Below are 11,861 nucleotides of genomic sequence, written 5' to 3'. Positions count from 1 at the left end.
TCCAAGAGACGCACAAAATATTTCAGACGAAGAAGGCCAGGAAATTTTCACAAGAAAAACAGATGTTTTATTTGTCATAAGATTGGACATTTTGCTAAGAATTGTCCACAATCAAGAAGATCTGTCAAACTGATTGAAGAAATTGAAGATTACACTGGCATACATCTCGGAAAGGAAGAGGACCTTGAATCCATATTCTCTGTGGATGATCCCCTCTTATATGAATGGAATCTTTATACAAATAGCCAGGCATATTCAGTGTTTGCCTTTTTTTAAAAAACCATATACATAGATTATACACAACAATACACATATAATAGATAAACTATGCATATATTATACCTCCACCGGTTAGTTTAAGTGGTTAGATGAGCGGCTATTTGAGTTAATTGTAGGGTCCATGCCCACAATAAAGGCCAAAAAATTATGGGCAGAATTTCAAGTTTAACAAGTACTGCCCCTCGCTTACCCCATGAGCAATACTTTTAACTTTTGACCTTGAATTTTTGCCTCATGGTCAAAAATTAAAGATCACCCAAAAAGTGTCATTTCTGTAATTTTTTGAAGATCCCATGTTATATGAATGAGATCTTTACACAAATAGACAGATATATTCATTGTTTACTTTTTAAGCCATATACATAGATTATACAAAACTATACACATATAATATATAAATTTATGCATATATTATACCTCTACCGGCTATTTTTAGTTTGAGAAACTTTCAGAAAGCACTACGTTGGTTATTAGCTAGTTGTAGCTACCATTTACTATATTACTTCCTATAGCTATGTTTTTAGATTTTTTAGAGTGTATTCGATGTATTTAAACTATTGTATTCATGAATATAGTAGCATTTCTAGGCGTGAAACAGGGGATTACAGCTAGACAAATTTTTGTATTCGAGTGTATTCGACTGTATTTATGGCGTAAAATATGGGATTACAGCTGGACAGATTATTGTATACGACTGTATTCGACTGTATTCATGGAGTGAAACAGGGGATTACACTGTTTCTAAACGGAAAGTGAATCAATTAACATAATAGACTCCTAATATAACTCAACAAAGTCAATTACAACAACAACAATAATAGCCCAGTGTGGTCCCACAAGTGGGGTCTGGGGAGGGTAGGATGTACGCAACCTTACCCCTACCCTGGAAGGGCAGAGAGACTGTTTCCGATAGACCCTCGGTTAAACTCAACAAACTCAATTATAACACACAAATTTTGTATTTCCAGTTATAAAAAAGATTCTCAACCGAAAAACACCCAAAAACATAGCAATCTTCAGAGAAGTTATATAATACATAAATTATATTAATTAAAAAAATATATGAATACATTCATGGAATATAGCGAGACAGTGAATATAATGAAATACATGGAATACAGCGTGATACACTGAAAAACAATTAAAAATAATAATGAATACAATGAAATACATGGAAATAAGCGAGATACATTAAAAATACACTTAAAAAAAAGTAACAGAATCTTCAATTTGCTCAAGGGTAAAACAATCACCCTTGAGGTTGAATCTTCCGACACAATCGACAATGTGAAAGCCAAGATCCAAGATAAGGAAGGGATTCAACCAGATCAGCAGTGTCTGATTTTCGCCGGAAAGCAACTTGAAGACGACCGTACCCTAGCCACCAATGCATAGAAATCAACCTTACTTCACTAGGTCCCTTAGTCCTTCCCTTATCGGAAAAATTTCTTTTCTTGAAAAATCTTGTTATGAGACGATTGTTTAGGGTTGAAAATGTTAAAAAAAATATGTACCAAATTTTAAATTGGCTATTGATCATTTCTTCCCCACATGTGGGAGGGTTAGCAATAATGAAACATCAGGAAAAAAAACTTTGGATTTAGTGATGTGGAAATGAAAACTTGAAAAATCACATTGAAACAATTTGGGAATATTTTTGAGAAACATCGACTCTTCATCTCGTGCTCCGTCTCCGTGGTGGTGCTAAGAAGAGGAAGAAGAATCGGAACCGAAGAGGGTTGACGACAGCAAATGGGTTGGATACACATTAATATAGTACTTCTTCTTCGACGAGTTTATCTTCTATGGAGAAAGATTGGCGTTGAGAGAGAGAGGTTGGAGAAAAATCTGAAAGAATGAGAGAGAAAAATAATACAAAGAGTATTTTATGGCTTAAGGGTAGGAGGTAACCATAAATAGATATTTGGCTATAAAAATCAAAAGGTAGCTATGGAATATAATTTTTAAAAGGGTATTTATTTAAAATAAATAAGGTATCAACCTTTGCTATAGGAGGAAAAAATTCCTTTTAGTTTAAGTGGTTAGATGAGCGGCTATTTGGGTTATTGTAGAGTCCATGTCCACAATAAAGGCCCAAAAAATTATTGAGATAAAAGGATCCAAATGGATTTTTCACATAGTATCCGGCCCATTTAGTCCAAAAAATCTTCGTTATCCCCTCCAAGCAAAAAACACAGGTGTGTGTGTGTATGTGCATCAGTAAAGAAAATGGCACTTGCTATATCCCTTTCACATGCAACAGCTTCTTCCTTTAATGGTGAAGTTAAATTTTTATCTTCATCTTCTCAACTCAAGGGAAAGTACCCTTTTAACCTCCCTAGTAAGTCATTTTGTTATTATAATATTCAGTTTATTTATGAAACTATGAAACTAAAAGAACTTATTTGTTTGATTATTTTGGGTGGATTTTGGTATCGCTTTCTATTGTATGTTTGATTTTCTTTATTGGGTTTGGTTCATTTGTAGGTAAAAATGCAAACTTTACTAAGCAGCTTCTAATTTATGCAAAAAGATTATCGGGTTTGGAGGAGGCCTTGAGGATTAGAAGGTATGTTGTGTTTATTTGGGTTTCACCATTTTTGTTTTGCTCTTTTTGTTTTTCTCAAGAATTGAGATTACATATTCTTTAAAAGTGATTAAAATTCCTTAATTGTTTTTAAGAAGTGTGCTGATGAGTGTAGCATATTGCTCTATTATGTAACTAGTGGCGCAGTTAGAAATTTTAACAAGGGATTCAAAAAATTCAAACTTGCGACTTAAAGAAACTCTTGAACTACCTTTGCCACTGCAATGAAAACATCCGGGCGCACTTTTGCATTCAACTAAAGTTTGCTTTGTATATCAGGTGCCACTACTAATATATTATTATTTTTAAAGACATATACATGTATACACTGAATTTTTTGCCGAACTCTCTGGGTGCCGGTGACCCCTCTAATTACTACATAGGTCCGCCTCTGACAGAAACATTGTTTCTACCCTATTTGCGCAGTACGATTTTCCAACGAAGGGGATTCAGTTGAACCCCTTCATTGGCTGTGGCTCCGTCACTGTCACTGTAATATTTCTATTCGTTCTTACCATATTGAACCTTGTGTGAAAGAAAATTCTCGAAAAGTATTGCTTGTGAGTAGAATATTACTACTATTGTTTCCTTTGCTTTGGTTATCTTACTCTTCAGTATTTTCGTCATAGCGTCTTTACTCTTGTATTTTTCAAACCTGTTTTGAAAACGCTTTTCTTGAGCCGAGGGTCTACTGGGAACAACCTCTTTATCTCACACGAAGTAACAGTAAGATCTGCGTACACTCTACCCTTGTAGTGCTTGTGAATAGAGAGGATGAAGCAGTGCAAAATAATTTTGTTATCGAAGATATATAGAGAAATTTTGCTATAGAAGATATAAAGAACTAGTCTTTTTCTGGTGTACATGATTACTGTTAAAATTCGTGCAAATCTTTTTCTTTCCAACTTGCTAAAGTGAATATTATTCCTTTTGGTAAGACTTTTCTTTCTCAGATTGATAAGTACTGTGTCAAACCCATGTTTTATTTGCATAAAGTTCCTCATTTTATTGTTTTTTTCCCACTGGCTTCTTGTTTGCCATGGTAGTTTGATGACTGTTTACTGGTGCCTCCATGAGTAAAGGAGAAAAATAAGAAAATAATGACATGGTTTAGTGATATATAGGGAACGTGAGCTTCGTAGTTCTACCACCGCAAAAAGAAGGCCACCTTTAAGGCGCGGAAGAGTATCACCACGGCTTCCCGTGCCCGATGACATACCAAAGCCTCCATATGTAGGTTCAAGAGAGTTACCAGATATCGCAAGTGAATATCAGATCCACGATGCTGAAGGCATAGCTCGCATGAGGGCTGCATGTGAGTTGGCTGCACGGGTGGTTGACTATGCAGGAACTTTGGTTAGGGTGAGACTCTTTGATATCCATCTTAATTGATTGCTAAAAAGGTCGTTTCAACTGTACTTGTCTAGCACATGTCCAGCTGTATGATAGGATAATTCACCCTTAACGTACTTGGAATGTTTCAACTCAAAGTTTAATTGTTATCATTTCATTACTTTTGCCCGTTCCTACTTCACTTATGGTAATTTTGTGTAATTGGCGTGTACTGTGTGAAAGCTTAAGTTTGCTTGAGAAACACGCAAAAGAAGGACATTTCAAATTTTGTGCTCTGGATAATAGTATTGTCTTCAAAATGATCACAAGAGAAAATACAGGGAGATATGCAATTTCTAGTTGTAGAAAGCTTGGTTATAGTACAGCTAGCTAGTTTCTATCCCTTAAATCACGCTTTATATTACAACGGGGAACATGACCGCTGTGTAGCACATAAGTAGATTTGATTCTCTTATCTAACTGAAGCAGCTGATAATGCAAAGAGCTTGGTGCAGGTGCCTATTATTAGGATAACTTGCATCGTCCTTTTCAGCTAAGAATTAGTTTCTCTGTAACTTTCTGTTAGCACTTATGGAAATTTCTAGACAAGTTGCTTTAGTAAAAGAATTAAAAGAGTTGGTTAAGAAGGAGTATGACCGTTGTATTTAGAAGCTATATGATGTTCGACTAAAATATGTGGGGGTAGTCAGCATGTTGCGGTTATTTGCTGACTGTGACAAGATCAGCCTAGGAATTTCTCTTCAGATTGCATGAACTCATTGTTCTGATATGAAATAATCTTAGTCTTTCTCATCCTTCTGTTGGTTCTCGTAAAATGTTTTCTCCAAAATGGGCATAGATTGGAGCAAAATGAAGAAATGCTATGACTGTCAGATATCTTCCGGCAAGTGTTAAAATGGATGATATTTTATATTTCTTCGAATTTTTAATTCCTTGAAGCTTCTAACATGTAATTATATGCTCTCTTTTTCTTTCAATTTATCAGCCATCAGTAACGACAAATGAAATTGATAAAGCTGTGCACCAAATGATAATCGATGCTGGCGCTTATCCTTCTCCCTTAGGCTATGGGGGTTTTCCAAAGAGTGTATGCACATCTGTCAACGAGTGTATGTGTCATGGAATACCTGACTCACGCCAGCTACAGGTCGTTACATTAACATGCCATTCTCTTTCTTAAACTTCCAGCGTGTTTAATCAAGACAAATCTGAATCTACTGTGCAGGACGGAGATATAATAAACATTGACGTGACAGTTTACCTGAATGTAAGTTGTTGACTCCTCTATTTTATATTGTAATAGATTTACGTTACTGCTAGCCGATCTTCCCTTGAAAGTAAGGATCATTCCTTCGTTTCTTTCTCAGGGTTATCATGGAGATACATCAAAGACCTTTTTCTGTGGCGATGTGAGTGAATCCATAAAGCGGCTTGTTAAGGTATATTTTTTTTTAATTATGAAAGGTGATAAACATTCTGGTTAGTTTAGCTTAATAAAGTTTGCTTCTGAATAGTTACGGCTTTAAGTAGTTCACTGATATTTGGAAAAGAGCTCGTTCTATGCTAATACTTGTTACTCCCTCCGGTTCACAATAAGTGTCCAATTTGCTTTTAGCACGTCCATTAAGAAAATACAAAAGTCTATACAAAAATACCTACTATGACTAAACTACCCCTAATTAAACATTTAATGTGAGGAGTAAGAAAACTTTTAGGGATATGTACATAGGGGTTATTTTGTAAAAACAAATTGAATTCTTTCTTGATTACATAATTGGACACTTATTTTGAACCAAAATGAAAAAGCAAATTGGACACTTATTGTGAACCGGAGGGAGTAAGAATTAAGATAAAAAAATCAGCAATTAACAATATAAATCGACGTCACTTTGATCATCTGATGCTTGTGAAGTTGGTTATATCTGTTTTATCCTACCATGGCAGGTGACTGAGGAGTGCTTGGAAAGAGGCATTGCTGTTTGCAAAGACGGCGCTCTTTTTAGGAAGATAGGAAAGAGAATTAGGTACTTTTCTTAATATGGTATCATTGTGATCATTATTTGGTGTTGGGATATTTTGAAGCTTCAATACTCTCTCTATTTTGTAGCTCCTATTCATGTCAAGATGTTTCTGTTAATAGATATGAAAACTTTTAGTTACCACTGGAAAATGTCAGTTACTGTTATTGAGAAATGCTTGATTATACGCTTTTGAATTTCGCTTCTTCAGCTGAAACTTTGGATATATTTACTGCAATATTTAATACCATTTCTTGTGATATGTACCTTGTTTTTAATTGACACTGCCTCATAGACGTTTAACATTCTGGACTTTTGTATCAGTGAACATGCTGAAAAATTTGGTTATGGTGTTGTGGATCGGTTTGTTGGACATGGTATTGGGACAGTATTTCACTCTGAGCCACTCATATATCATCACCGTAAGTCGCTCTTATTTTCATTGACTTTGACATTTACTACCACTATTCTGTTCATCCAGTAAAAGTTCTGAAAGTGGTGAAAGAGTTTTGTCGATTTAATACTTGATGCATAAACTCCGAAAGTATTAGCCACTTACCTCTCCTAGCATCGTGTTGAGTCCTTGCACACATGTGATCCTTAAATTGAACGTCACCTTCACACTATAAGGACCGATTCATTATACTTCTAAGATCACATTCTTAGTCCCTTTTTCCAAAAAATGGATATCACAGGGCTTCAAACTAGTGATCACGACCCCTTGGATCTTAGAATGTGATCTTAGAAGTATTATTGGTTACTGGTTTTAGAAGTAGTATTGGGAAAAAGGACTAAGAATGTGATCACTATGATCCGATTCATCGTGTTCTGACTGCAGAGTGTGCGATAAGATGTGAGTTGTATTATTGGTTACTGATTTTCCTAATATAATTCTTTTTGGCAGGTAACGACAAGTCTGGCTCCATGGTTGAAGGGCAAACATTTACCATTGGTATGTGCATTAAGATAATGTTTATATCCTAAATTTGATTTAAGAGTGATCAAATACCTCTACTATCTGGGAGAAAATTGGAAAATTTTTGTACAAAAATAGAAAATGTGATTTGTTGACGTGATGGTTATACAATCACCACAATGCGAGCTGCTATATATTATACATTCGTCTGGTGTATACTTTTATTGATTAGACATTCGTGTCTATGAACGGCCTTAACAAAAAACTATAATTCGTGTAGTAATAGTTCTTTAAAATTCTCTTTGGGGTAAATCCCAGCGAAGACTAAAACACTAGATGATTTCTTCCGATTTGTCCAAACCTTGGTGGATAGAGTTACCCTGGGCATGTTGCTGGTGGGAGGTAGCAGGTATCCTGTGGAACTAGTTGAGGTGCGCGCAAGCTGGGCCGGACACCATGGTTATAAAAAATATATATTCTTTAAGGTGCTAAGTCACCATACTCGGTGCACTAAGCTCTCGCTATACGCGTGGTCCGGAGAAGGACCGGACCACAAGGGTCTATTGTACGCACTGGTGTTCCTTGAGAGTGACTCAAAATTTATCTGAGAAAATGATTGTGCACTTTTTTCTTTATTTGCTCCTCTCTATTTCTCATTCCAGTCTATATTTCCAGTTTTTGCAAATTGTTTCTGAGTTCACTTGCATGTTTTTATAAGGAAAATAGATAAATCAGTTGTGAAAGCTGAACTTGATTGGTTACTATACTTCCTTTCTAGACTAACTTTTCTATGCAATGTACACCTTTATCAGTAGTCTCTTTTTACATTTTCAGCAAGTGAAGAGAGTACTAATTTTGCATCACTCTGTTGTATTTGTTGCAGAACCTATTCTTACATTGGGAAGCACAGAATGTGTAACATGGGAAGATAACTGGACAACTCTGACTGCTGATGGTAGCCCTGCTGCTCAGTTTGAACATACAATTTTGATTACAAAAACTGGTGCAGAAATTTTGACAAAATATTAATTCTAGTGATAAAGTTCAGAAATTTTGACAAAACATTAATTCTAGTGATAAGTTAATTATAATTCACTTGTGCAATCTTAGTGTATACTTATCATAGTTCTTTTGGTTGGTGTTCCTTATTAGGAAATACACCTGTATGTAGATTTAGGGGCGTATACAGAAATTTTTGTAAGCAGTGTCAAATTTTATAGAAGAATGGGAATAAAAAACTTTAGTTATCGTATTTCTAGAAGAAATAACCTTAGTCCATTAGTTTTGTTCAGTCTTTAGTTAGAAAAGGTTCTAAGTTCAATTTTACTTAATCACTTTTTTTTTAACCATAGACGCTCTCTCAAATATTTGCAAAAAATATGTGCTAGTTGAGGTTTGAACCTCTGACCTCTTAGATAAAAATTAAGCACATAACCAACACATCAGGAGACATTCTATCTTAAATGGTGTCGTTTTATCCTGCTTATCCATTTTCTTATAATATTAATGCATATATTTAGTAAAATTTTCTAACGAAGCAATGGCCTTGTCGGCCACCGCTTGCTGACGACAGAATGCATCGTCAATTAAAGGGTCCTCGCCTTGGACTTAGTTGGAAAGGTACGTGTTCGGCATGTCCCTTGCTTGCGAACTTCTTTAGTAGGGCGGAGGACACCGCTTCGTCGAAGGTGTCCGCCCCTGTGTAGATCAATGCGTTCATGCATGTAATCTTTACGATTTCATGACACCGCTTCGTTGAACGTGCGCACGCCCCTATGTAGATCAATATGTTCATGCATGTAATCTTTAAGATTTTTTTTATAATTTTCATTTTTATAGTTGAGGAATAAATTTGGTAGATAACAGACTTACCCCTGAATCTTTCTCCATTAAATATCAAGATTTTGTCATATGCTTCGAACCTGGGGCGGGAAAAATTATCTTTTATAACAGTAAGGACCCAAGAGTTGTAGCTTTTCCTCTTCCTTTTTTCTTTTTTTTTTTCTTCAAAATTTAGGGTTGCATAATTTCATCACACTGGTCAAAGGCAGCTGCTGTCAGTACATGGTCACCCCGTCTTTAGTTGATTGTTGTGATTCTAGGTTTACGTCAATAAATTTAATATGGTGCAAAGGAAACCATGAGGTTTCAAATTTCTTCTCATCTCCAAATTCGGGTGTGGGAGATAACAAGTATACTGTGAGATTAATCGAGATGAGAGCGAGCTGATACAACACCTCCATCATAAAAAAGACATATTTAGCTTCCGTTGGTCATAAATTTGGGATTTTCAAAAAAAAAAAAATTATTTTCAAATACCTGTTTGTTTAGTAGAGGCACTGGGTGGACTGTCTATTCGCCCTTAAGTGGTATTAACCCCTTTCTTTTGGCGGATATCGCCACATGGCTTAATCCCAGATCACTCTTTAAGGAATAAGACACAATAATATAGCGCACATCAGAGAAGACCAGGATCAAATGAGACACCCATCAACCAGATTAGACCTCCATATCCAAATCGATCTGTCCAGCTGTCGCTCCCCTTTATAGCCACGAAAGGAGCATCTCGAACACGAGGTCAGAAGTGAATTACGAATCGGATCAATCTGCGAATCGATCGCCATTTCGCTCTTTCCTTTCTTCGGTGCTACCTTTTTTCCCCCAAGGGATGGGGTGGAGATTTTAATCATTTTTTTGGTAGATTTTAAAAATAAAATCTTCAAATTTCAAAAACAGCTTTAGAGTAGTTTTTGAAGTTTTCTGCTCACTAAAATTCAAATTCATTTTTAAGTAAAATGCATGTCCAAAAACTATTTTTTATCTCATATTCAAAAATTCATTTTTTTCAAGTTTCAACCAAATCTATGTCTAAACGTTTAGCTTAGTTCTTGGTCTTCCTTGTGTACCATGCAATCACAATGGTAAGGTAAGTTTTTGCAGTGCAGTCAAGAGGATGGCTAGTATTTTTGGTCTCCGACGGAATTATAACTCTTATCTCCTATGATTTTTACCTATGTTATTTTTATTTACCATTAGGTTACTCTCTTGAGTGCATCGCGATGGTACGTAAAATTGTATAGCATCTCGAGTTTTGCCTCTGATAATAGGTTAATTAGACTATAATTGAACCCTAAAGAACCACATTTTTGTATAGCTTTGTAGTAAAAAGTGATAACCAAATGCTCTGATTAGTGCTTTTCATGCTTTGCAGGCTATATCTAACGAAAGAAGTCGATGAAGCAAGTTTGGGATCAATTACGGAGAAAAGGAGGCCAATCAAACTATGCCCACGAAATGCACCAAGTAAAGAGATAAAAGTAGAGCTGAACTTGGCCTGCCGCGGTCAGACCGTAACCGCGGTAGGACCGCGGCAGAGCAGAGCTGCAGATTCAGAGGACCTCTTTGGCCGTGGTCCTGGCGTAACCGCGGTGGGATCGCGGCAGAGCGCGGAAAAGCCAGGGACTAAAGTGTCCAGTTGGGAAAACTTGGTGTAAAACCCTTATAAAAAGTAGGAATTCGGCCATATTAGGTCAGATTTGTTTTAGAGAGTACCTTGGGAAGAGAAACAAGTGTGAGAGATCACCCAAAACATCATTATTCTTATTCTCTTTTATTTTTCTTGCAATTTTCAATTATGAATCTTTTAGTAGTTTATTCCTCCATTGTTATGAGTAGCTAAATACCTTAATCTAAGGTTTTGGTGGAACCCGTTGGGGATGACTTGGTTGTTTTATTAATATAGTTGGATTTGGTTGTTAATCTCTATTTGTTCATCTATGTTTTGATTGTGGTTAGTTGAAAGGGCCCTCAATTATCCGTTCCTATTTATTATGTATCTACTTGAGAGAGAGTGCATATTTAGGTGATTGTATGAACAACATCACTCCCGGAGTATAGACGAGAGTCATAACTGAGGGTTTAGAGGTTGGATTAGAGATAACGATACCTCGAATGCAATCTAAGTGAACTGTATTGTGAATCTAGCTAGCGTAGCTTGAGAGAGTGCGTCTAGTAAATTATCATAATTGCTTGAGAAAGATTTATAATAGCTGGAGCGTTCATGATTGATAGAGACAACTAAATCATAGTTATAAGACATATACAACCAAGGAAATTACCAACGGGGGAAACCATTGCCTTCGTCCTTATTCCAATTGTTTACACATCAAGTTTAGTTAATTTTCAGCTGTTAATTACTTTCAGTCTTTAGTTTTTAGAAAAATCAACCATTGTGAATCAAAAAGTTTGGGAAAACAGATTGTGTGAATTTAGTAAATCGGACAATAGTAATTGATAGGTTAATTCTCTGTGGTTCGACTCTGGGCATAAATACTCAGATTATATTTGCAACGCCCGCGTAGTCTTTTGCGAGACTCAGTTGAGCGTGATCAAATTTTGGCGCCGTTGCCGGAGAATTAACGGTGTTATCAATTACAATTGAAAGAAGTATAAAAATTCTAAGTGTAGTCAGTTTTCTCTATACCCAATCTTTTCATTGAAATTCTAACGTTTGAAATCTTGTGGAAAGCAGGTGTATGCCTAGAAATTCTTCGAGGACTGGAGAACTACTAGAAGGACTCTCAGACCCCGGGAAAACATTCAGGGCATTGAACCGTGCCAACAAAAGACTTCAACAACCTCAACAAACACACCAACTCGAATTTGACATGAGTGACGTAGATAACATCGACGGAAACATCAGGAATGA

At 36.1% G+C, this 11,861-nt stretch overlaps 1 protein-coding gene across 1 annotated transcript; it reads left to right on the top strand.

The window, feature by feature from the left end:
• The first annotated feature begins 2,425 nt into the window (after positions 1 to 2,425).
• LOC109237449 (methionine aminopeptidase 1B, chloroplastic) lies at positions 2,426 to 8,405 on the top strand. The gene is made up of 10 exons (XM_019403756.1): positions 2,426 to 2,620; positions 2,767 to 2,848; positions 3,991 to 4,228; positions 5,205 to 5,366; positions 5,445 to 5,486; positions 5,587 to 5,658; positions 6,164 to 6,243; positions 6,562 to 6,659; positions 7,142 to 7,189; positions 8,037 to 8,405. The coding sequence occupies exons 1-10, from the start codon at positions 2,509 to 2,511 to the stop codon at positions 8,180 to 8,182; spliced, it is 1,080 nt and encodes a 359-aa protein (XP_019259301.1). The 5' UTR covers positions 2,426 to 2,508; the 3' UTR covers positions 8,183 to 8,405.
• The last annotated feature ends 3,456 nt before the right edge of the window (positions 8,406 to 11,861 follow it).

Source organism: Nicotiana attenuata, unplaced genomic scaffold, assembly GCF_001879085.1.
Source record: "Nicotiana attenuata strain UT unplaced genomic scaffold, NIATTr2, whole genome shotgun sequence".
Classification (NCBI taxonomy): domain Eukaryota; kingdom Viridiplantae; phylum Streptophyta; class Magnoliopsida; order Solanales; family Solanaceae; genus Nicotiana; species Nicotiana attenuata.
The sequence above is the reverse complement of the archived record's forward strand: the minus strand, read 5'-3'. Positions and strand labels throughout refer to the sequence as shown.

Excerpts from the sequence above, each read along its gene's own strand:
- LOC109237449 (XM_019403756.1), top strand. The coding sequence starts at position 2,509 with ATGGCACTTGCTATATCCCTTTCACATGCAACAGCTTCTTCCTTTAAT. Across the intron at positions 2,621-2,766 it reads GTACCCTTTTAACCTCCCTA|GTAAAAATGCAAACTTTACT; the intron begins GTAAGTCATTTT and ends GTTCATTTGTAG. Across the intron at positions 5,487-5,586 it reads ACGTGACAGTTTACCTGAAT|GGTTATCATGGAGATACATC; the intron begins GTAAGTTGTTGA and ends TTTCTTTCTCAG.